The following is a 26,927-nucleotide window of genomic DNA, read 5'->3' on the forward strand; positions in this document are numbered from 1 at the left end:
TGGGTCACCCAGTCCAACCCGCCTGCCGAAGCAGGGTCACCTACAGCAGGCTGCACAGGACCGCGTCCAGGCAGGTCTTGAATATCTCCAGAGAAGGAGACTCCACAACCTCCCTGGGCAGCCTGTTTCAGGGCTCTGTCACCCTCAGAGGGAAGAAGTCCTTCCTCATGTTCAGACAGAACTTCCTCTGCTTCAGTTTGTGCCCGCTGCCCCTTGTCCTGTCGCTGGGCACCACTGAAAAGAGTCTGGCCCCATCCTCCTGACACCCACCCTTCAGATATTTAGAAGCATTTATAAGGTCCCCTCGCAGCCTTCTCTTCTTCAGGCTGAACAAGCCCAGCTCCCTCAGCCTCTCCTCATAGGAGAGATGCTCCAGTCCCCTCACCATCCTTGTAGCCCTCTGCTGGCCTCTCTCCAGTAGCTCCTCATCTTTCTTGAACTGGGGAGCCCAGAACTGGACAGAGTACTCCAGATGGGGCCTCACTAGGGCAGTGTAGAGGGGAAGGAGAACCTCCCTCAACCTGCTGGCCACACTCCTCTTGATGCACCCCAGGATCCCATTGGCCTTCTTGGCAGCCAGGGCACACTGCTGGCTCATGGTCAACCTGTCATCCACCAGCATATCCAGGTCCCTTTCCGCAAAGCTGCTCTCCAGCAGGTCCGCCCCAGCCTGTACTGGTGCCTGGGGTTGTTCCTCCCCAGGTGCAGGACCCTGCACTTGCCCTTGTTGAACTTCATCAGGTTCCTCTCTGCCGAACTCTCCAGCCTGTCCAGGTCAAGTCCTGCACCAGAAACAGAACCACCCCATGCTAGCTGGATGCCCGCTGGACAGGAGGCACAGTGGAAGAAAAGGACCCAGGAATGCAGGTGGAGAAGATGAAGTGCCCTTGCAGCAGAGGTGGCTGTCCACACACTGGGCTCTACCAGAAGGCGTGTAGCCAGCAGGTAAACACAAGTGATTACTCGTGCTCCTCTACTCAGCTTGTGTAAGGCCACATCTGGAGCGGTGTCATCTTTGGGCTGCCCAGCATCAGACAGCCAGCCAGGGGACACTGAGATGGGGAGAGCACAGAGCACTCGACGCATGAGAAAGGATGAGAGCATGACATTTGTTCAGCCTGGAGAAGAAAAGGTTAAAGGTGGGGAGAGCCTGACTGCTGACATCAGCTCCCTACGGGCTGGTTAAAGAGAAGGCAGGCTCTCTTCAGGCAGGTACAACGAGAGGCAACAGACATAAGCTGCAGCAATGGAAATTCTGACTGAAGGAAAAAGGAAGAGACGCAGTAAGGGTGCCTCAAGTATTGGAACGGATGACCGGGAAGGCTGCAGGATCGGTGGTTTTGGAGATACGCAACTGGATCTGACTTCTAAGTCAACAGTAAGGGGTAAGACTAAACGCCCTTCCAGCCCAAAGGGTTCTATTCACCTTGAACTTGATCTTCAGGAGCAGAAACATAGTTTATTATATTTACGTTTTCATTGTTTCCTCTAGTAATTATTCCTTATTCGGAAGTCAAAGCACCACCTCCTGAACCATTAAAACCAAAAAAGCCAGACGCATACAGACGTCTCGGCACGCACACAAAGCAAGGGTCAAGACTAAAACACTCACCTCAAACTAAGCAGGCGCTGTCGCGAGAGTCGTGCGTGTGCAAGAATTCTTCCCTTCCCGCAAAGCTGCCCTGGAAATCTGAGCGCCCACTTAGCCTGAGTCAGCCGACAGTTGCTCTGGAAGGTGGTATATCAGGCTCTGTCAGATCAAAAAATTGATCAGAGGAGGTCTTAAACCCTATCACATCCTCCAGTACTGCTCTCCTGTTACACAGTCACAGGAAAGTGCTGGGGAAAAAAAGTCATCATAAAAAACACAACACTCCTGAAAACACCTGGACACTGGTTCAAAAAACTCCGGAGTTTTTACGCACATTATACATTCCCATTATCCAAAGCCTGACATAAAAATACTTAAAGCAACCAGAATCACAATGCATACATCTTTTAAATCTGAACTTAGATCAGCAATTATCTATGAAGAAAACAGCAATTTTGCTGCAAAACCTGAAAATTCTGCCTCTTCTATCCCCTCTGTCCCATTGTCAGACCAGTAAAACTCAAAACGCTTCTACTTATTAATTCAAGCAAAGGAAAAATGTGCATAAGCTGTTTTACTGACATTTTATTAAAGTAATTTTTCAGATTTCACCCTCCCCCTCCACATATGTGCGAATTTCTTCTTCTGGCAGCAAGCCACAGACCAATTTTGACGTGGAAAACAGTTGTATGAAAAAAAAAGTCAGAAATTACTTTATAAATGGACACATCTTGTAATACATTACAGTGCTCCCTTTAGTAGCCAAATGGTTCATGAACATTACACTTTATGCAATATCACAAATGCACAAAATATGCTTTGCATATGATTGCAAAAACAGCAGCACTCTGGAGCCAAGCACATGGCTTAATATTATAATAATGAGTCTACTTCAGTGTAGTGGATTTTAATAAGACTTTAATAATACTGGTATGAAGCCAAATTACATAATGTCCCAAAATACAAAACAAAGCTTTTATAGAGAAAATAAAAGCTCATTGAAGTATAACCACATTAAAAAAAAAAAAAAAAAAAAAATCAAACCAACAATGTTATCTAAACAAAGCCATTAGGCATATTTAATTTAAAAAAATCAAATTAGAGAAAAGGAACTGAAATCTATTCCCAGATCTCAAGATAAAATTAAAAAGGATATTATTTTAGGCAACATTTATGAAAATGAAGGTACTACGCCAGCACTGGGAACCACGCTAACACCACAATTACCTCTTTTGGCACAGATATGGATATGGGTTGACTATCTCCAATTTCTCTCAGAGGACAAAAAATGATTCAGTTACCTTACAGGTTGATTTTAAGACTCAACTATGTTTGATTGTCTAGAAACTGCTTAGACCAATAAAATAATTTCCTTCTACACATGAAAACCAACCCCAAGTAAGAGTCCCTGAGGTAAAGAGCCAAATAATTTACTCCCTCAAGCCCCTCCACTTCTGGAGTCTTGGGGAAAACAAGGACTCGAGAGCACCCATAACGCTCAGCGCAGCACGGACCATCCTCAGAACAACCTCCACCCCCCCCTCCCCATGTCTGACAGTTCGACAGCGATTAAAAGAAAACTCAGTATTTCATTTGTTGGATAACGCATGCAGAATATCACATGTTCTTTAAGCTGTATAACCCTTTAAAATACTAGTGTTCTGCTAGTTGGAAGATTAGTATTTGCACGGATAACATTTTTTGTCCTATATTAGGATCAACTATTTAGATCCACATATGCAATAGAGAGATCAACATATATTAGCGTATTCAAATGTACCACTGGTTTCAATAAGTCCTACTGTTAAACTGAGTCTAAATGAATGCTGACAGCCTATCAGAGCATGTGCTGATGAATACAGCAAGAATCAGAACAGTTTTCGTTACATACATTATATTGTCTCATCTACACGTCTCTAGACTTTTTAAGCAGTTTTGATAAAGGCATTAAAAAATTTTAAGTAGATTTAGATTCCACATGACAAGATGAAGTGAGGGGGATATTTGATGCCTTGGATTTCTTAGAAGTCTGCTTTAGCTACACAAGCCATTAAAAAGTTGCAAGTAACTTCAAGATGAAAGGCATTAGCAGCTTTTTAGAAAAGGATAATCACAGTCTTCTAGAGACTTAATGAGACTTAATTCACAGAAGCTTTTGACTTGGTCTGCTGTTAATTGAATCAAAGTCGATGATGATCTTGTTACACTTTGGCTTGAATTCCCTAAAATACAGAAAAATACAGATATTAGGTAGTGAGTAGTTAAAACATTTTGCTTGCTTAAGCTCCAGCTAAATTTTTGAAGGAATAAAAAAAAAAACAAACCCCAACCCTCCTTGGATTCCCATAGTTTTCATCTCTATGGGAGCCAATTATAGCGCACCACACTGAGAGAAATGTGGACAAGAAAGACTAAGACAAAAAAGACACATGGGGTGGGTTAGCCTGTACATTCTTCGGCTATGGGAGTTCATAAATTACCCAGGAGTCAAAAGACTTTTAACAACTTAGCTGCAGGTGGTGGCATCATGTTACCAGGGCTGGGATTTTTGTTCATATATATTTATATTTCAAATATTTTTAACATCTATTTACAGATATAAGTACACATATGTATCCATAAAATATTTTAATACACTGTATATGTATTATATAGACACATATATGTATATATAAAAGATATCTGGAATATATTTTGATGAATATTTTGATCATTTTTTTCCTGCCAAGCTTTCAAAGAACACTTTCAAACTTTGCCTCAGTATGTTAAAATATTTTTTGTGCTAGGGGAATAGATCACATTATGCATCATACTGGGGAAAAAACAAACTAGTTAAGAGGGAATCATTTAAAAATTGTGACTTTAGAACTGTAAAATTAATACTGCCACAAAATGTTTCCTTTTATTATCATTGGACCATCTGCTACAGCAATTAGCAAGGAAGGTATTTGGGGACTGAGCATATATTTTCCAGTCTACCAGTAAACAAAGGATAATGCAAATAGTGTGGATTTAGTGCCTAATTAAGCTCTGCAGTTCAGTTCAAGAGATTCATTAAGTACCACCTACATCCTTAATAATCAATACAAGAACGAAAAACAGTCAACACAGAAAAGCACGTGCTGCTGACCACAGAAACACTGACTACTTTGTCCAGAATAGCAATTCGAAATGCAAGAAACATTTCTCACCCTGGAGAAGTTACAAGATTTGACTTGCAAGAGAATGACTTATGCTCCTTAGTAAAATAGTCTTAGTACACAGGAAATGCACTGAAGGACTAAAACTGAATTTCAAGTACCGCTGTGTTTTTTCGTGGATGTTTCTTAGCCCAGTAGGTACCTTTCATCCTAAAATTTTATCTGTCAGAATTGTTATGTTTGCAAATTTTTCGAAGCCTTTATATTAATATTGTAAAACTTCTTAGAGTTGCAAAGCCTTCTTGACTACATAATTAGCCTCACCCACAGCATGTTGTTGCTATCAAACTAGCTGTTGAACAGACTGTCGTTAGGTCTCTCTGTCAGTGTCTTTAAAAATCACATTCTTCAAACATTTTTCAGATTCTCATTACTTTCAGGCAAATATTCCAAGTTTTATCCTTCTCGCACAACCAAAGCTGACCAGAGAAAACTGGACAGCCATAGCCACCAAGCATTAATTATGGGTGGCTGGTTTGACACCTTCCCAAATCGACTGCCACAAAAAGATACTAAAGTTTCAATAAGGATCAGGTAATCCACAAAAAAACCCCAACTGGTTGTTTCAGTCCAACTCATATGATCACAGAATAATTCAGGTTGTAAGGGAGACCATCTGGTCCAACCTCCTGCCGGAAGCAGGGTCAGCAATGACTCTCCCAAGTACGATGTAACAAATAACCATCACATTCGCAGTTTCACTTGCAGTCTAGGAATGAAATGAGTATTCCAGATGGATCATTTTCTCATATAAACGTTACAAAATTGAAATTTAACCATACAAAAAGTAAAAAGAATGGTACAAGAGCCTGTCAATCCAGCATCTTTTGCAGGCATACAGAGCAAGCCATCTACCAACACCACATAAAACACCGCATGATGCAAAGAAGAAAAACTTCTGCCCTAACATTGGTCTCTTTGACACACCATTTTCTTACTTTCCAAAATAAAAACAGTTAATCCAAAGTTCTCTTACCTGTATATAATACCTGCTAAATCAAACATCCGCCGTGCAGCTGTCATTTCTGTAGTGTCATGATACTTGTCAGACATAAAAATAACTTCCTTTATGCCTAAAAGAAGTCATATACAACAAATGTTAGAATTATACTGGAAAAAAAAGTAATGTCACATAAAAACGTGCACAAAAATCAGAAAAGGCAGCATTCATCCACGACTCTAGAACTCCTCAGTACACCCCTACTTCCCAAAATACTACAGATTGTACTTGAGAATAAGGCTATGTAAGGCAGAGCCGTCTCGGAAGACAGTTCTTTCAAAAACACGGGAAAATGTTTTTCTCCAGTTTCACCTAAGTTTAACTCAGAAAACCAGAACAAAAAAAACTCGCAGGCAAAAACACAAGATAGGCTAGAAATCCAGCATTTTTGCAAAAGGAATTGAAAACTTACCTTTCTGCCTCTCTAATATAGATTAAACTCCCCACATAGAACTTCAACCCCAAATGCTATTCCCCTTCCAAATGCACAGCTACAAAAGGATGCTTTTTCTTTTTGTTCTCTGTTTCATAAATAACTCCTAATCCCAGGTTCAAATCCTCATAAATGCACGCTGTCTCAAATTGTTGAATGATCTATGTCTAAATTACTTAAGCAGGAGAGAAGTGTAAAGGCTGACCCCAGAGAATTCACAAGTGTTTCAGACCCTACCAACATCTTACTGTATTTACCAGACAACACAAATATCAATACATTGCCATTTAGTGCTGACCTAAGTGCATGAGGATGAGTGACTACATTGAGAACAAGCAGCCAGTCTATCCTGAAGACCGTCTTTCACTCTGTAAATAAGAGAAAGGTAGTACAAATACAGAATACCACTGTGTTTTCCCCTTCACCTCTCCATTTCAAACCTTACTGACCAAAATGAAGGAGTGTTCTGTTTGCTACTTTCTTCCTAGATTCCCATGGCCATTAGTGGTGAGAGAAGCTCCCCAGAACAGCAATCCACGCTAGGATCGCAAGACTTCACTCAATGAGCAAAATATACACTACCTTAAGCAGAGATTTTTACGGAACTGAAGCCTACTGCAGATATGCCTAATCTGAAAAAAGGCAACACATTTAGGCCAGCACACTTGCTGCAGTGGCACAGATTTATAACAATTGTAATGAAAGACATAATTAAAGTAGGATCATAGAAGTCTTATGACATTTATGAGCAAAGATATTTTAAAATCTTCAAATATCTACCATGCATCACATTCAAATTAAAATTTCATGTATATACTCCCAACAGACCTTTTGTCATGCAGAAGTTTATTTCTTTCTGCCCTACTCTATTCAATGTGTCAGAGCACAGTAAAATTGACAGTAATTATATGCAAAGCCTGTGTTGTTCTTTGGCAGCTCCTGGTCTAAGAAGTTACAAACCTAAATTAGAAGCACGCTTAGAATCACAGAAGATGCAATTAGCACTGGAAAAATTTGGCACCATTCAGATGCAAAAAAAACCCCACAAGCAGCATCTTATGAAGTTGACGGTGCAATTAATTTACATCTAACAGCACCAATTTAACATCAAATACATCCATGATAAGATACCAACGAGCAGGCAGCACTGCAACCCTGACAAATCAAGCTGGCACTACTCCTTACCTGCCTGGATGATGAGCTTTGCGCATTCATTACACGGAAATAAGGCAACATACATGCTGCAGCCTTTCACATCAGCTGAGTTTTTGTTCATGATGGCATTCAATTCTGCATGGCACACTGATTTTAAACAAAAAAAAAAAGAAACAATTCATAATACCATTCATTAAAATAAATCAGTCAAACTAAAATTAAAGTGTTACAATATAACTGCTTACATCCTTTTAAAAGCAAATAGCTTGCACAGCTTGTCATAAAGGGCAGAGGAAGAAATAAAAGCAGAAATACCAAGATCAATGAAGGTCAATTGTTCTGACCAGGCTGCCGATTAGTAATGATATCATTAAGCGCATTAGCATTGCCATTTGCTAACACCTATTGCAGGCAACAAAGCCGTAGGCTGTGGGCCAAGTAGCTGCAACCACCCTAAGTGAAGCAATATCTCACAGCTTCACAACTCTCTGGAGTATCTAATTGCCAGTATAAAACAGCTCATTTATGTGTTTACATCCACAGATAGGAACAGTCTTACGGTTTATAAGAGCGCGCTGTGCGCTCTTAAAGGCAGGAGAATCGCAAAGTAAAACTGAGCGGCTCTGTCCTCTGGGTCTCAGAGCGGCTGCATGGTTCTCTCACCCCACGAATACACAAGACACACTCAACCATAAAAATGTCCCGGCTTTAATATTAAAGTGAGTTTACTGCTCATTAAAAGGTGCCAGACTTCCCAAGCGAAGTCCTCTATTTCTCCATGGATTTGAGATAGGCCAGGTAGCAACAGACTACCCTGCCTTATTCCACCGCAACACAACAGCTCTTTCTGGACAGATCGCGCATTAGGGTTTAGGTTTTTATGCTAGACACAACAGCATATTATCTCACGCGTTACCAACACAGGTGAGAAGAGCGCAGTTTCTGTGTCATCCACCACGAACCTCTGAAAAAACCCCACTAGGATCTCTGCGAGAACTTCCTGTTTACTCCTAGGAATGACAGCAAGTTCCATAATTTATGTACCTACCTACTACGAAACCGCCTGCTGCCCTGACTTACTTCATTAACAGGCGCTGAAGTGTGGTGTGGGCTTGAGCTCACCTAGAGACCTGCACGTGCGGACAACATTAAGAGTTCTTCCACTGCTTGTTTTATAAGAATGGGTTAAAAAAAAAAAAGCAGCTTTCCTCTCCCCTGAACACCAGGCAAAATTAAAATGGGCAAAGTTATCAGCACAAGCTCAGTGTACTTGCTTCTATGTACTGACCTCTCTGTGAATGATCTCACCACACAGAGAATAACTGAGCGCAGCACCTTCAACACGCAGCAGTCCTTGCTGAATGGAAATGTTTTCCGTATGCGCTAAATGTCTACATGGCGTTTTCTGTAGAACAGCTAATGCACTATAAATTTACTGCCTAATTTACAGCACACAAGCTTTCCCATGTAGCCAAGTCACCAAGGACCAAACACTTGCTAAAGAAAGCTCAGTATCGACTCCTACAAGCAGTCCCCAGCATCACCATGACTATGCTGTCCACATACCTTCTCATGAACAGTAAAGCCAGAAACTAACATAAAAAAATAGGAAATTAACAAAAAACCACCACCTTCAAGCACCATCACATTAAAGTTTCTATTACTACTGTTTCTATTGCAACTGTAATTGGGTCACGCTGTATTTCAAACACATGCCATTAAATGTACAAGATCTACAATTGTATGAACCTGTACATTTATAAAATCCAGAAAATACATCTAACTCCAAGTATATTAGTGAGTTGCACTGATCTTATGCAGACTTCACAACAAATAGCCAGGGAATTATTTTTCTGGGGTTACAGAGGACTGAGTGGAAAAATATAATTATTTCCGCAACTGGAACTGGGTTGTGTCAACAGGACAGCAACACCACTTTTAAGCTTCTTTGAACAATGTAATTATGTTCTAAGCAGCAGTCTAAAACATGGAAGGCCTCCAGAAGGAAGGATGAGGGAATGTTTTCAAAGCTCACAGAAATAAAAAAAAAACACCAAACCCTAATTCCTTCAGTAAATATTTTTCCTTCACTAAAACTCAAAAATCGTCACCCATAAAACCAGACAAGTTTCATTATTAGTACTGCAACAAGTTTTTTTCCTGCTCTGATGGGAAAGAAAGGCTCTTTCTGCAGACTTCCACAAACTTTCAACAACAAACCTCTTCCCAAGTAAAAACAAGTTCAGGCCAAAAATAACTTATAGAAGATAATCAGCTAGAGCGAGGGAAGAGAGAAATTTTGCCTCCTGATCATCTTAAACACAATCTGAAGTTCAGAACAATTATGATTCTCCAGTGTGGAAAGAAGACACAGAGACAGTAATAAAGTAATACCGGAATACAAGTTTGCATCAATTCCAGAGTTATCTTTTTTCCTTCCATTATTGCTTTTTTTAGTCTACTGGGCTATTAAACACAAAACCATTTTGGCTCAGTTGTTGGAACTTGGAAGAATATTCTGGGGAACTATCATTACTTGTGTCTTTGTTTTATACATTTCCCTGAACATCTGCTACTGGCCCCTGTAAGGGATATTATGCTAGATGGTCCTCAAGAAGGTACAGGCATCAGACAAACCTTTGTAGGCTTTGTCCCATCACTCTTCATTCCCTCTTCCTCATACTCCCCTCTTTCTGGCAGGCAGGCAGTGACTGTTAACCGATTTATAGATAACATAGTCTGTTATCCCCAGATTTTTCTTATAGACCTGCCCGGCTTTGTACAAAGCATTAGTGAGAGACAGAAAACAAATCTATGAGTCCAAAATCCCTCATGTTAATAACTAAGTAGTTCACATTTGGGGTATTATGAAGTTTTCTAACCTGTTAAGAGCTCCTACTAACAGTTACATATTGTTCTCTCTCAGACAATAAGAAGCTAGCTTAAAATAACTTTTCAGAGGCGCACAGTATTCAGAACTCTGAAAACTGTATATTTAAACAGACTAGTAAAACTAAGAATTTTTACAATACCTTATGGGGGGCCCCAGGGTTTTGTTTTAAAAAAACTCATGTATAGCCAACATAATATTAAGTCTGCAATACTGGTTTCCATTCTGGAAAAGTGGCTTGAAAAGTATTCTCGAAAGGCTTCATTAGCTGAAGAAATAACCATGCAACGAGAAGTTAGTGTGCTCTGACATTCCTACCACCTGCTACTATACTCACGGGGGGGGGGGGGGGGGGGGGGGGGGGGGGGCCGGGAAGGAGGATGAATGACTGCTTCGTTACTGGTAGTATTAATTGCTAGCACTTCTGTCTTTTCTCACTGCATGCTGCTTTGTATTGCGTATATGAGGTAGCACTCCTCCTTAAGCCTACCTGTAAATAAGAAACCTTATTAATAGTCACTTTCCAGGATTAACCACTTAACAGGAACACGCTCCTAGTGGGCTGCAGAGTCAGAAGTACTCTTCCCACCTACTAAAGGTGTTCCGACTACTGATTTTATAAGAACCACAGGACTAGTCAAAGCATTTCTTAATGCTGTTTAAAGGCTTACATGCTTGACAAAGAGCTTGGAGTAGTGACCACCATAACACATCACCTTTCAAGATGCAATCAAAGGAGGGGCTGGGAGCAATGACCTTTCGATGTGATTAATTACTGACCCAGACTAGGAATTTGGAAAAATTATGCACTAAATATAGCGCTGCATTTCAATGCATATAGATTGCCACGATAAGCTTTTGTACTGCCATGTTAACCAACTTGACAAATATTACAGGTTCCCAGTACAGACACATGGTAACAGCATGGCGTTCTTCAACATTAACCTGGCACAGAAATGGATACAGGGAGTTCTGTAATTTGGGCCACTTCTCAGTCTTTTGGTAAAATCTTCACCTTTCCATGTTCATCCCTTGCACATGCCATCTTTGTCCAAGCTCCACCTACCAGCTATCCTTTACTCGCTAGACCCCTGACTCTGGATGTAGCAAGGATCACGGGAGGGACGAAAATATTATTGAAAGAAACAGGGTCTGGAGTGACAGCCACTGAGGACAGTGGTTGATGGATCTAGAATTTATAGAATGTCATCAATCTTTTTTCAACCTTGACGAAAGTGTGTAGGGATGGCTGCTGGTCACTGCATAAGCTGGGCTGACACCGCCCTCAGCCATCCCTGCTGCTCTCTTTCTCAGTCTGTGTGCTGGAGGAAGAGCAGTTGCTGTGGTCAGGGAAGGGAGACAAGGATAACACCACCAGACTTCACTGGCATCCTGGCATCCTTCAGACTGCAGTCAAAAAATGGGAAGAGTCCCAGCCCCACCGCTTTCTTCCGTGAAAGAGAACTGGTAAGTGAAGATGGGAACCACTCAGCCCATTTATGAACATCACAAAATCTGCTGGGGGCAGAGCAAAGAAGCCCCTCTCAAAACCTGAGAAGCATTAGCTAATCCACCCCATTTCCCAGTTCCTCCCACATTGCTCCAAGTTTGTTCTACTCCCAGCAGAACACAGAGGCGTTTCTTAGTGCACAAGCAGAATGAGAGAAGTTATTATTGGTGTTTCCAAATCTCCAAACTCTCTAGAGATTTGATGTATGACACCAGAATTGGACAGAAATCCATGAATCCATGCAGGACAAGAGAGTGAGTGGCTGTAGGTGGAGGCTGTCTCCTATAGATCTCCTTTCCAGCTGAAGCCTCAGCTTTGCACTGCCAATTGGAGAGAGAGCATCACACCTCTTCATAGTGCCTTATCAAGTTTTGTGCTGTCAAAATAACAGCTTCTACAAAAGTAACATTTGCCTGAATATCTTCGAGTATTCGTCTCTCGAAAAACTGACGAAAAGCTCATAATCCTAACACGAGGAAATGTTGATAGCAGTTTGTTTCATTTTACACAGCAGGTACTGTTCAATTAGAGCATACTTTTTGCCACAGCACATATTTTATCATATCTGAACCTGTATAAATATTTGTAAGCATATTTACTCAATATTTTCTCTATTGCTCAGAGGTTTCTAAATTTGCCAGTCATTTTAATTTAAAACTCTCTTAATTAGAGACTGGTTGTCAAATGGATGTTCTTAGATTATAGCAGAGACAGAGGGCATAACAGGAGCACAGCAACCAGCATTAGTGGGAAGACTTGCGTTAATAGGAGAAAAATGTAGTATTTTAAATGATCGGTGAGAGGAAGCTGAGCATCATCAAATCCTCGGATTCATCTAACAGAAACAGAGGGCACTCACTTTTGACTGTGAAAGGCAGAATTCTGACTAATTATTAAGCAGCTTCTGCACACGGTACTGAACACAATGCTTCAGGAAGAGCTTTTAATAACATCTTAGTAAAGTAGGTATTAAAAACTGGCCTTCTGTTCCTCTCATGTGCGCAGAAACACCCCCGCTCCTGTCACTGACTGGCAGCCTGGAAAGAGCCAGTTCCAGCATAACAACGAAAGCCCAATTCTGTGCTGTGAAGGATGGCATTCTGCAAAACACCCAATACTTTCTGACATAACAAGGCTATACTACTAAGCTGTTCAAATATACACCAAAACTAGAAGGAAAAAAATTTTAATCTGCTTCAAGGCTCTCATAAGGAATGCATAGAGGTGATCCACATCACTATTCCTGTAATATCCAAATGCCTTGCAAACATTTCCATCCTCTACGGTAAAGTGAGCACTACCTACCACATTTTGATGCTTTCTTTCAGTAGCAGCTCAGGCTACACTTAGATATGGGCAAGTAGTACTAATTTTTTAACCAAGCACAACGCTTTCCCAAACACCGAGCTGAGCAGAACCCACACTTGAGGGTGCAGGTTAGGTATGCACAGTATATTGCAGCAGACATAGATAACTGAGACACTGGAGAATTTCAAGCCATCAAGTGTAAAATTTAAGAGTGACAGGACTTGTTTAGCCTTACAACAAAAGTTCAGAAGGTTATTGTTATCTGCAAGTGTACAGGGGAAGGCAGCAAAGGAGGAAGGGTTAATCACAGTGAACAAGAAAAGCTAAAAGAACAATGCTGGCACACAGAGGAATGTATAAACTAACCAGAAATAAATTTAGGGTGGAAACTGGAAGCTTTCTAGCCATGAAACAGGGAATCTGATCAGAGCTGTGGGGTCAATGCATCCATCTGTTCTGCTGGAGCTCAATAAATTTATTATATGATCATCGAACACACTTCTGCGAAGATATCCTCCGGGTCCAATCCCCTGCGATGTCTGTGCTGCTAAACACGGGCAGGGCCAGGGACCGACCCTTGGCCCTGAGGCCAACTGGCACAGGCTGGCTCAGGTTCATCTTACTCGGGGCTCCATCAGCACTACACAGCGCTCAGCCCTGGGTTTCCTCCAGGCTCCATCACGTCTCAGGAGTCCCACGGCACCACATACTTACTTTGTATGTCTCAGTTCAAAGTGCATAAAGAAGTGAGATGACTTTTTTGTAGCCCACCAGAGCGGTATTTTCACAGCACGGAACAGAGTATGCATTGCATATCCCTCAGTACGGCCTGAGGGAGGGAGACGGGTTAAGCATAGCATCTCAGCAGGCTTGGCATTACAAGCCTATACAGGATGAGAGTTTTCTCGCAGCCTTTTTTCCACCCTGCCCTCCAGAGCAGCCTTTGAGCAAGCCATTCGCAGAGCAATACTCAGGCTTTGTTCTGGAGAACGCTAGTCAAAAGTGGTCCAAAACAGATGGGAAGTGAGCTAATGTTTATGCCTAACCTACAACAGTACATAAAACCAGGAGGTCAGCATTCAGGTCCACCCTCAGCCCTCTTATCTAGCACTGCAGATGCATGAAGTAGCTCTGGAAGGTATCTTCCAAGCTAGTGTGGTGGTACACGCACAATTACCATCAGCTTTACCTAATAAGCTGCATTGCAGCTCTAGTGATGAAGGTGCCAGCATTCCCATGATAAGCTAACGGAGCACACAGTAAGATTGTACCCTCTCTGAACAAGCTAGTCAGAAAAAAGCGAGGACAAAAAGTTCAATTTACACAAATGCTGTGATGATTAGCAAAAGCAGAAATGAAAACATGACAGTTTAATGAGATTTTAGCAGCAATTCCATGTGTCTCTTTGCATCTACCAGAATTTTTTAAAGCACATTTTTTTATATATATACTTGTCTGGTCTGTCATCTGTGCTATCAAGATTAATAAGAAACTGCTAGAGTTTAAATGATCTGTGAATTACAAAATAGGTCGTTTATTCATCACAGCAGACACTTTGTTACAAAGTTGTGATTTTTTTAATGAGGTGAAGAGGAAGATTCTTGGGGGGGAGGGCAGTAGCTAGACCAACTCCTAGAAATGAACTCGTCTCTCCAGGCTCTTAGATTGGTTAGTGCATTTTTTAGCACCACATATTAGCAATTTTTACTTTACTCCCCATCTCTTGGAGTCAGAGTTAAATTAAAAAAAAAATTCTCAGGTCATCTTGTACAAAGATTCCTCACACATTCATACAGCATTTTTAGTTTAAATTGGTCAGCTTAGATTGGAAGCACCTGGAAGGCGCTCATGTCCCAGAGACCACCCACACCGATCTTTGTTCAGAACTGAGACCTTACGGCACCACAGAGATTCAACCAGAATCAATATTCTGTTTTCAGTACTTTATATTTAATCAATGGGCTAACACTTGTTTCCTCACCCTATAAATAAAGAGCAATCATATCAAGTTGTACCATTATGGTACCATCATATGTAAAACCAGTGCATCTGTGTTTTAGAGCAGACTTAAAATTTGGCAGGAGCTGGCTCTAGTATCAGGAATGCATCTCTTATGAAAAATAACATGAAACTGTCTCAGACTTATGAGTTAACATTAGAGGTTTTATAATAAATTGGTGAAGTGAACAAGGACAAAGTACCGGGGTTTTAACAACTCAAATACGAAACTGATGAATTATGTGCTGAACCACTGCGTATCATCTTCCACTTCAATGCTATGGGAAACCAGAAAATGTAATGCTGGTTTTTAGAGAGAGCTCCGAGTGAACAGAGGGAACATCAAAACTCATGCAAGTCTAATTTCTGTATCAGACCAATTGTTAGAAGTTACAAGTAAAAAATAGAAATAGTAGGCAGAGATAAATATACTGGAAAAGAGTCAATAATCTCTTTGCAAAAGCTGGACTCTGGCGCTCATTTCCCCCCACCCATGCAGGGGGAAGGGAGAATTTCTCAGGGCTTTCGTTCAGTTTCATGATTCTTCCCCTGCCACTCCTGAGCCCAGGACCGGCTGAGATGCAGCACAGGATGAAGGAGCTCCCAACACCCAATTTTCCTGTGCCTACAGCTTCTGTTGCATTGGTCTCGCCCCACAGAGGAGCGGTGGGAGCTGACGTGGAAGCAGCAAGATGAAGGGGGATTTGAGAGAGCATAAACTCCCCCCTGCCTCCTTATCAGTCCTAACCATGGTTCCTCCCCACCATCAGCTATAGCAGGTCACAAGGCAGCTCTCTGCTCCATTTCCACACCCAGCAGACAGCACTCATGGTATGAAGCCTGAAGCATCCCAGCAAGCTGTCTCCACAGTTCCTGCAAGCCATGCCTGGCCCAGAGGAGTGACTGTACAGCCCTGTTGATCGGTGCCCCGAGATGCACAGAGCACCCTTCCAAGCAGGCTTGCAAAAGGCCGAACTACGCCTGCTGCAAAGACAGAGGCAGGATCCAAAGCAGCACTCAGCCACATTCACCATGGAACCATCCTTGCTCTTCATTCCTTTTGCCTGTTTAGCAAATCAGAGGCTGAAATAAACACTGAAAGTCACCTCACCTACAGCAAGGTACATCCACTGCACACCACATGAAGCAAAAATGGCATGGAACAACAGAACACAATCACATACTTCAAGACAAACAAAATTCAGCTCCTTCATAATACGTATTGCCTATGCCATCAACACCTGAACACTGGCATTTCCCACAACCACTGGAGTTTACAATTTTAATACCTATATTTTAGACCCAATTATTTACTTCACATATACGTGCCCTCTAATTTCTGTGGAGACGAACACACAGAAGCAGCAATCATCTGCATACACTGCAACTGTGTGCTAATGAGCTGTGTTATGTTTACAAGTTTTCACTACACAATCCAAAACAGCTAAGCATTTATGAACATACTTCATCAGGAAGTCGGTCCTTCATAAAGACTGTTTTCATTTATTTTCAGAGCTATGATTTTTATCCTGCTGTACCGCATATGGGCAGCACATTAACAAAATCGGGTGACTGGAAGAAAAACTGATTGATATTTTACCAGCTGAACTTTCACCTATACAGACATCACGAGTCTGACCCATTATCCACAAGAAGCCTTACCATAAGGATATTTTGTGTCTAGTCTATGTGCTGCTGTTCTTGTCCAGGGTAGTACATCATCGCTGCAGCCATTAGGCATCCCGTTGTATCCAATTCCAACAATCTTGTTTTCTGAATTTACAATGCAGGCACCAACCTGAATGAAATCAGATTTATACAGTACCAACAGCATGCAAAACGATCAACAAGAAAGACGAGATTTTGGAATGCATTGAGCTTGGCCTGGGGGCAAGTGAAGAAGGAGTTGAAAGCTTGTGGGTTAGAATTAAGGGACAGGCTCACACGGGTGACATTACGGTGGGTGTATACTACAGGCCACCCGACCAGGAGGAGGAGGTTGATGAAGCCTTCTACAGGCAGCTGCAAGCAGCCTCACAGTCACAGGCTCTGGTTCTCATGGGGGACTTCAACCACCCTGACATCAGCTGGGAAGACCATACAGCTAGGCAGGTGCAATCCAGGAGGTTCCTACAGAGCATCGATGATAACTTTCTGATGCAAGTGGTGGAGGAACCAACAAGGAAAGGCGCGCTGCTGGACCTTGTGTTAACAAACAAGGAGGGACTGGTGGAGGACGTGAAGGTTGGAGGTAGACTCGGCTGCAGTGACCATGAAATGGTCGAGTTCAGGATCCTGCGTGGAGGAAGCAGGGCGATAAGCAGGATCAAAACCCTGGACCTCAGGAGGGCTGACTTTGGCCTCTTCAAGGAGCTACTGGGAGGAATCCCGTGGGCCAGGGCTCTCGAAGGCAGGGGGGTCCATGAGTGCTGGTCGCTTTTTAAACAACACTTCTTCCATGCACAGGAGCAATGCATCCCCCTGAGAAAGAAATTTAGCAAAGGAGGAAGGAGACCTGCATGGTTAAACAAGGAGCTTCTAGCGGAGATCAGGCAGAAGAGAAAGGTGCATGGCATGTGGAAAGAGGGACAGGCCACTTGGGAAGAGTACAGAAACGTAGTGAGAGCATGCAGGGATGCGACGAGGAAGGCCAAGGCTCACCTGGAATTGAAGCTGGCAAGGGATGTCAAAAACAACAAGAAGGGCTTCTTCAACTACATCAGCAGCAAAAGGAAGGCTAGGGACAATGTGGGGCCGCTGCTGAATGAGGCGGGTGTCCTGGTGACGGAGGATGCGGAGAAGGCAGAACTAATGAATGCCTTCTTTGCTTCAGTCTTCAGTGCTAAGACTGGCCCTCAGGAATCCCAGGCCCCGGAGGTAAGAGAGGAAGCCTACAGAGAGGACGACTTTCCCTTGGTCGAGGAGGACTGTGTGAGGGATCGCTTAAGCGATCTGGATGTCCACAAATCCATGGGCCCCGATGGAATGCACCCACGAGTGCTGAGGGAGCTGGCGGATGTCATTGCTGAGCCACTCTCCATCATCTTTGAGAGGTCCTGGAGGACAGGAGAGGTGCCCGAGGACTGGAGAAAGGCCAATGTCACTCCAATCTTCAAAAAGGGCAAAAAGGAGGACCCAGGGAACTACAGGCCGGTCAGCCTCACCTCCATCCCGGGAAAGGTGATGGAGCAGCTTATCCTGGAGGCCATCATGAAGCAAGTGGAAGAAAAGAAGGTTATCAGGAGTAGTCAGCATGGATTCACCAAGGGGAAATCATGCCTGACCAATCTGATAGCTTTCTACGATGACATGACTGGCTGGGTAGACGAAGGGAGAGCCGTGGATGTTATCTACCTTGACTTCAGCAAGGCTTTCGACACAGTCTCCCATGATATCCTCCTGGGGAAGCTGAGGAAGTGTGGGCTGGATGAGTGGTCAGTGAAGTGGATAGAGAACTGGCTGAATGGCAGAACTCAGAGGGTTGTCATCAGCGGCGCTGAGTCTAGTTGGAGGCTGGTGACAAGTGGTGTCCCTCAGGGGTCAGTACTGGGCCCAGTCTTGTTTAACTTCTTCATCAACGACCTGGATGAAGAGTTAGAATGTACCCTCAGCAAGTTTGCTGACGACACCAAACTGGGAGGTGTGGTAGACACACCGGAAGGCTGTGCTGCCATTCAGCGTGACCTGGATAGGCTGGAGAGCTGGGCAGAGAGGAACCTGATGAGGTTCAACAAGGGCAAGTGCAGGGTCCTGCACCTGGGGAGGAACAACCTCATGCACCAGTACAGGCTTGGGGTGGACCTGCTGGAGAGCAGCTCTGCGGAGAGGGACCTGGGTGTCCTGGTGGACGACAGGTTAACTATGAGCCAGCAGTGTGCCCTGGCTGCCAAGAAGGCCAATGGGATCCTGGGGTGCATCAAGAAGAGTGTGGCCAGCAGGACAAGGGAGGTTCTCCTTCCCCTCTACACTGCCCTGGTGAGGCCTCATCTGGAGTACTGTGTCCAGTTCTGGGCTCCCCAGTTCAAGAAGGATGAAGAGCTACTGGAGAGAGTCCAGCGGAGGGCTACAAGGATGGTGAGGGGACTGGAGCATCTCTCCTACGAGGAGAGGTTGAGGGAACTGGGCTTGTTCAGCCTGAAGAAGAGAAGGCTGCGAGGGGACCTTATAAATGCCTACAAATATCTGAAGGGTGGGTGTCAGGAGGATGGGGCCAAGCTCTTTTCAGTGGTGCCCAGTGACAGGACAAGGGGCAATGGGCACAAACTGAGGCACAGGAAGTTCCGTCTGAACATGAGGAGGAACTTCTTCCCTCTGAGGGTGACGGAGCACTGGAACAGGCTGCCCAGGGAGGTTGTGGAGTCTCCTTCTCTGGAGATATTCAAGACCCGCCTGGACAAGGTCCTGTGCAGCCTGCTGTAGGTGACCCTGCTTCGGCGGGGGGGTTGGACTAGATGACCCACAGAGGTCCCTTCCAACCCCTACTATTCTGTGATTCTGTGATTCTGTGAGATCTGAAAAGTCAGTCCAACAATTTTCATTTTAAGAGATACAAGCTTCACTTTACATTAAGTCACATCACCTAGTGATCAAGGCTACAGTTGTACCTAACTGGAGGAGCTTTAAAATAAATCAGGGCAGAGGCAACCCTGCTAGCCCTCTGGTCATGCAGTCCCCATCCCAGCCTACCAGCACTGTTCCTTTCCCAACTGTGAAGCGAACCTAGTTCAGGGAGCAGAACCGGCACTGAACTAACCCTACTAAACATAAGTTTTCTGTCAGTTCAACTCCCCAAGCTAGCTTTTCCAGGAGCAGCAAAAGAAAAGGCATGGAAGATAGAACAGAAATGCAGTAGTGTTCACCTAGGCAGACAGGCTCGCAAACCTTTGTGGCTTGTTTAGGCAAAAGTTTGCCAAAATACCAAACCGTTTATCTCCCACCCTTTATTGCTTCAATCCAAGTCTGCACAGGGACCCTTCTTATAAAATGACAAAGTGTCCTGTTTTTATGTTTTCTGTCCATATTTTAGATTTATTCTGATCAATTTTAATTCACACTGTGTTTATCAACCAGCTTTTGGGTAACAAAAATTTAGCCTTAAATGAATAATCTTCAGAGAATTAAGAGCCATAATGTACAGAAGCCAGTAAGTAACCGAGGAGAACGCTGACACGCCTTTACTCCATGGCTTTGCTGGGATTTGCTTCCTGAATTTTTTCACACAAAGGAAGACTAACAGGACAACTGGGCCCTGCAGAACAGCAGTTTCAAGAGATGTATCAATCGCCTCAAACCAATATTCAACAGAAGCACATGAAAGAAGCAAAGAATGGGGACGGAGCGTGAAGCAGAGGTTGAAGGGGAACCTGAGGGAGGAACCAGACTAGCAGAAAACTCCAGTCAACCCAAGAACAAACAAAAGGGAATTTTTATACTCTTACAGGTGAGGAAAAGGCACTTGTAAAATGCTGCGTCTTAAAAAATTACAATCTAAAACTTTCAGTAGTTTTATCCTCCTCTAACAGTAACTACATTTACTGCAAGAAGGAGAGAAAATGCATGTGTTATTTTAACCTCCAGATGAGAATAAGATTTACAAAACTCCAAGTTGCAAATGTACACACAGAATTATACACAAGAGGTCAGGCCCAACAAGAAAATTTCTGTAACAAAAGGTGCTGACCACATTAAAAATTGAATAGCTATATACCGAAATAACTTTTAATAAGAAATCCCTGAAAGTGCTACATGTGCATCTGATGCAATGTGCAATATAGATTAGGTTATGTTATTCTTCTACGTTGCCTTCTTACCTGAGAACTTGGATCCTTGCTTCTTTGTGCTGACAAAAAAGCTACTGCCATAAAATATTCAGGCCATTCCAAATAATCCTCTCGTTTTTTGCAGGATGCTTCATTGCTGAAACTATAGTTTATGGGGAAAAAAAACAGCCATTAGCAAACAAGATATAACAAGAGTTACCACAGATTGTATTCTTTTAACTTGCACAAGTTTAAAGTAACGAGGACCAGAATCTGGCTAGGATGACTGCACAGTCACAGTTTAACAGCAAAACCATCAGTGTTACGTGCTTTCCAGGAACTTACATATGCATCATTTCCTTTCAGGGGAAAGGCATCCAAGCGAGGTTGCAAATTTCAGTTTTAGATAAGAAAGTTGAGCTATTCAGAGCACTGAGCTATTCAAAGACAGAGCAATTTATCCTTTAGAGATAACACCTTGTGTATTTCTAAGATTCAGGTGTATCATGTACTGGCATTCTTTTCACCCAAACAACATAATCTTTTTTATGATGACTGCACTAACTGCAAGCCTCTAATCTAAGCCATTTTGTACTTCTGCCTACAACAAGTGCTTGCTAGATTTCTATTTGGTAGCTTCCTGTGCAGTCATTCGTTTCTGCCTGTACAGTTATTGCCATGAATTTGCCTCTCGTTACAACACTTACCAGCAAAAATCTGAGGCTGCAAGCCATTCTGATAGTCCCCTGCTATGTTTCTCTTGAGATTACGTCCTATGAAAGCTTTACAAAAACTGAGAGGAGATGGGTTCAAGAACTTTTCCCTTAGGTATAATGTATAAAAGTGGCAGAAAAGATTGCTTCTTTCCCTGCACTGGCGCGTTTATCTAGGGGAAGGAAGGAGGGGAAGAAAGGGATGCATCATTTTCTCCTGCCTGCTTATGGTTCCAAGACTGCTTGGACAGTGTAAGATGCAACAAGAGAATTTCTGCACTTCTCAGCTCAAAGAGAGGACAGACAGACAGATCCCTCTCCCTCCCCTCAACATATTTAAGCCTTGCAAATTTCAAGAAAAAGATCAAATTCAAGGAAATTTTCCCCAAATCACTCGTATCATCGATACACTTGAAAACCAAAACAATGAAACATCTTCAATATAGTAATTAGCCTACCAAAAGACAAGGGATACAGTGCTTTTCTTCTGAGGCTCCTCTCACGAAGGACTACAGCTTAAGACTGAGATACCCTCCTAGCAATGTACAGCCACGTAGAAAAACACAACATAGATAACTGCAAGTGGCAAGACATCTCCTAGCAACACTAGTACTAACACTTTTGGAAGACAAATAAACATTAGAAGACAAGTATTTTGTTAATTATTATTTATATAACCAAAACCATATACTAGTGGCTTGCAGGTATGTTATAAAGATGATTGTCATAAAGAGGTTATGCTATCCAAGTGAAGACAATGCCAGCACATGATAAAATTGTCCTTTAGAAACCTACAGGGTGCTATTTACCAAAGATAAATTGCTGGTTTTGAATAGTTCATATCTGGCACATTACAAGTTAGTAATTTTGGCTGTTCTTGGAATGAATGAGGATCATTTTTAAGGCCATCGTTTCAACGTAAGGAGGGAGAAGCATACACTCTCACACTTTCATAATCTTGTAAATAGTGCCCAGAACTGTCAATTGTCAAAGCAAACACACAACTCAAGTATGTGATTCTGAGAGTACCCAAACTAGCTTGAATCATCGTAACTAAAGGGTTGGGGCTGTATCCTCCCAAGAAAGAAGAGCGTTCAAAGAACAAGCTCAGAGCAGAAAGAAGAAATTAAAGACATGCCCTCACACCTCCCTGTGCCAAACTGAACCTGAAATGCCAAGAAGTGCTTCAGTTAATATAAGTGATTATTTAAAATATCTCAACAAAAGCAGATTTACAAATTCCAAAACACCACCAGACTTTAAATGATCAGTTTAATACACTCCCGACTACGTGACATTCACAGTGATGTCTTTGGAGGGGCACGCAACACACGATGCAGAACTATACTGAATAAAACATGCTGGGGAAAGGGCTCCAGAAAGACAATAGTACTCTGCAGTAAGAGATCGTGAGATCTCCTTTTGTTAAATTACTCCCTAGCAACCCTATTTATTCAAAACACAACAAAAGCTACTATTTACTCTTCTCATAAATGCAGAAGTGTATGTAAGTGAAGGTCCCTCAGAGTACCAACTTTACAGGGAGAGGAGCATATCTGAAAAAGGAGCAGAAGGATTACATCAAAGAGAACATAAAAAAAACCCTTGCTCAATTACTTCTACTTAACATCACCGTGTTTGGCAAGATAATTCCCTCAACTCGGTGCACAGGAACACAAGAGTGTGAAATGGGTATAAAACACTTCATTTCTGATTGAGCAGAAGCCAAGGCCTTGGCTAGCAGTCAAGCACACAGAGGAAAATTAAGTTTATGGATTTGGGGCAGCTGATCATCTTCCTTACTCTCATTTGTAAGTTCTAGAATTGCATGGATGAAAGCTACTCTAGAAAATATTATAGCTAGCTGTAAAATAAGCAATTAAGGCTTATGCTTGTGATAACTCATAAGAATGTATGAATAAAAATAACGGGAACTGAAAGCCACGAAGTTAACACTGCTCAAGAAGAAAGGGAAAAACAGTATCTTTAAATTCTAGAGTGACTAACAGTCTGTAGAAAAGTCTCTGTAAACAGTATTTCAAAGGAAAAGAGAAAAAGATTCTGCAATTAGAGAACAGTGCCTCCCTTTTCAGTTCTTTTTCATCCATTTCGGCTTCAAGTAAGCTGTAACACCATCTGAAAAAGGAAGACATTTCATTCGGCTACTAAAGAAAAAAAGGCCTATCCTAATGAAAAATTTAGTTGAGAATCCTAAAACAGAACACATCACCTCAAATCTTTTCACAGGACAATTATGATGGTCAGCTACGCACCAATACACTACAACTGAAGAACTGGTAGGTACCAGACTTTTTTCCCCTTCTCCCTCTTTTTTACCTTTGTCCTCTGCTTTCCTATCTCTGATTTCATGTGCATTATCTTCCAACTGTACTGTAATAGCATTTTTCCCCCAGTATCAAGCACGCTACTGAAGATCAACTATCAGTATTTTGACACTCCACTCACAGAATTTAAGGTAGAAAAAGAGACGAAGAATGTATTAAAAATTAAACATCTTCAGCAACGCTCTTGTTCCCAAAAGCCAAATGGAATACGTGTTCTTGATGACTTTCAATACTAGCTTCTTCTTTAAGTCTCGTTGTTTTATTTCTGATCGCTATTATATCAAATGAATGTGGCATTGAGGCTTGCCATCCTTCCCCTCATAGAGGTACTGAGATATGGGCATTACCTACTATTTTAAAAGACAGAGAGGAAAATCAACCTTTCTCACAGAAAAATGACACTCTCCACACTGAGAATTAACTATATTCAATTTTTTTCCAAGAGCTAACCCACCAAACCTGTAAATATCAACGCCTTGTAGAAATACAGAGCCCCAACTGAGCAGCACACGAGTACTTCCCTTCCTTGAACACATTTCATCTCTACAGCATCGCTTCTTCGACTTTAATTACCTGCAGACCGATCACGCCGGGAAATAACGAATGCAGGATACCCGACCTGCTCGTTTTCCCACCCCTCTCACCACAAAGGACGAATAAAACAGGCCCTGCCCTCACGACAGGGCCTTACGGAGCTTCAACGCAGGCCTGCCTGCGGCGACCCGCCGTTCCCCTCCCCACAGCCCGCAGCCCCTCCACGGGGGGGGGCCCGACCTCCACGGGGGGCCCCCCACGGCAGCCCGGCCGCCTCCCCGCAGCCAGGCCCGGCTCCCACCGCCTCACACGCCGGGGCCGGCAGCATCGGGGTCCCAGCGGCGCGGCTGCCGGCCCCTCGCCGCCAGGGATTAAACCCCCGGGGAGCGGCCCGGCCGAGGAGGGAGGAGGTCTGGTGAGTCAGGGGTGAAGAGGAAGACGGAACCGCCGGCTGAGGGCGGAAAGAGCCCGGGAACGGCACCACTCGAAGCCCCCTCCCCCCGGACAGCGTACCCGTTAAGGTGGCGGCCGGGCTGAGGACCGCTCATCCCGCCGCGGCCCCGCTCTCTTTCGCCGCTTGGCGCCAAAGCGGAAGAGGGCGGGGCAAGGGGCGGGGCAAGGGGCGGGGGGCGGAGCGGTGAAGCGGGGCGGGGGGAGCGCCTTCCGCCATGTGGCGTCGCGGCCGCCCGCAGGCCCCGCGGGGCCCGGTTTGAGCGGGCCGAGGGCTGCGCTCGGTGCCCCAGGGGAGCCCGCGGCGGGACCCCGGAGTTAGGGCTGCTCTAACGGGCGCTCCTGTCGCGTCTGACTCTCTGACGGGCGCGGCGTCGAATGCTGCGCCTGGGCACGAGCGTGCTGGGTTTTGCCCAGCTCGCGCTCCTGAGGTAAACGCTGTTCATTAAAGCTTGGCATTAATGTATTGACATGTCTGAACACCGAGGGTTTTTTCTTTTTGCTCTCTGGATATGAAATTGATGTGAAAAGTGAGTTATGGTTCATTAACACCTCCAGCTGCTGCCGGCTTTTAGAAGTCTCCCGGGACGCTCAGGAAGCTGAACGCACGTGTATAGCCCATTACAGTGCGGAATAAGTGGTGCAACAATAAATGTTAAATATCGTTATGGCGTGTTTGTCTTCCTTCTGCGAGGAGCTGCCCACCTGCGACAGCAACACGCGGTGCAGGTGTCCGCTCCGTGGGGCTGCCAGGCATCAGGTGAAGACGGCCCAAACCCAGCCGTACGCGTCCGATGCCGTTCCCGCTGGAGGCAGTGACGGGTGCAACAAGCTGGGCGACAGCGGCGATGGACGAAAGGAGAACGCTGGGCTTCGGGAGCGTCCCCGAGGGGGATTTGTGTTGCTGCACCGTTGTTCTGAACATGGTGGAGACAATCGTTTCCTGCAGCCCGGTCAAAAATCTTCATCGAGGAGGACGCTTCTGTTGGGAAAAAGGACATTTCTGTGAGGGAGACTGATTTGAAGATCCAGTAGCAAAAACCTAACAGTACAATGTATACTGTTAAGCAGGTATTCTTTGTTGCAGCGCCGGGCACACGGGGGATTTCTCCTCCAAACATGCATGCCAGACACCGTGTTACTTCAGGTTAAATACAATCACACATGTAAATATTCATTATATTTCTAAGAACTAATTAGCATATGTAAATATCTTTCACGCATGTCTGTTAGCATCTTTGGGTGGTCTTTGGGGGTCCCAAGATGAAGGCCCATCCTCTTCATCACAGTGTTCGCTGATTGATATTTGTTTCTGCGCAAACTCAGCTCTAGGATCACGTATATCATGTCCTTCAGGTTGTTTGGCTCTGGTCTTGTTGCTCTCTTGGTGCCTTCTTATCTCTGTAGCTTGGCAGATTTGCCCTCCCAAGGCAGAGCTGTCTGGAGTAGAATTATTTAGGAGTCTCTTTTATCCCACAATTATCCCAATTATTTGCTGAGAACCAAGACCACTTCTGTTTCACTTAATTATTTTGTCTAACGACTAAGTGATAGCTTGTGCCCATGTCCATTCACTACATTCCTTAATAAGAAAACAGGGATTAGTGTAACAGTTACATCGTTAGATCACTATGCATGCAGGAATACAAGTTACAGCACTGAAGACTACTAAAAACTAGAAAATATTAAGGCTTTTTTGTCATATCAAGACGGGGCACACAGTGTTCCTATCCCAAAAGCTGTCTTTATAGTTGCCCCTTACTGCCCATACGCATAGCAAACTGCACGAGTACAGCAGGTAAGTCAGCACACCAACACGTGCAAGAAGACGGCTAAGCCAAGGAGCCTGCCACGCTCGTAGTTATCCTTGAAGCCGTGCCAAAAGAGAGCGAGCCTGCAGTGATCAAAACAGAGGAACGCACTGCTAATATGTTTTCATATTTAGATTGGTGTATCAGCTAGCTATCTTTTTTTTTTTAAACAACTGACAAACCATCAAGTATGAAAATGTTACTTAATTTCACAGAGATTCCTATTCAGT

General features: G+C 43.5%; 1 protein-coding gene across 1 annotated transcript; it reads right to left on the bottom strand.

Moving 5' to 3' along the window:
- Positions 1 to 2,208: 2,208 nt before the first annotated feature.
- DCTD (dCMP deaminase) lies at positions 2,209 to 25,032 on the bottom strand. Its single transcript, XM_075421820.1, has 6 exons — positions 24,950 to 25,032; positions 20,896 to 21,007; positions 16,748 to 16,883; positions 7,410 to 7,526; positions 5,768 to 5,864; positions 2,209 to 3,813 (listed from the first exon to the last, which is right to left on the bottom strand). Exons 1-6 carry the CDS (start codon positions 24,982 to 24,984, stop codon positions 3,735 to 3,737), a joined length of 576 nt encoding a protein of 191 aa, XP_075277935.1. The 5' UTR covers positions 24,985 to 25,032; the 3' UTR covers positions 2,209 to 3,734.
- Between the last annotated feature and the right edge of the window lie 1,895 nt (positions 25,033 to 26,927).

This window comes from Opisthocomus hoazin, chromosome 5 (assembly GCF_030867145.1).
Source record: "Opisthocomus hoazin isolate bOpiHoa1 chromosome 5, bOpiHoa1.hap1, whole genome shotgun sequence".
In the NCBI taxonomy this organism is placed as follows: domain Eukaryota; kingdom Metazoa; phylum Chordata; class Aves; order Opisthocomiformes; family Opisthocomidae; genus Opisthocomus; species Opisthocomus hoazin.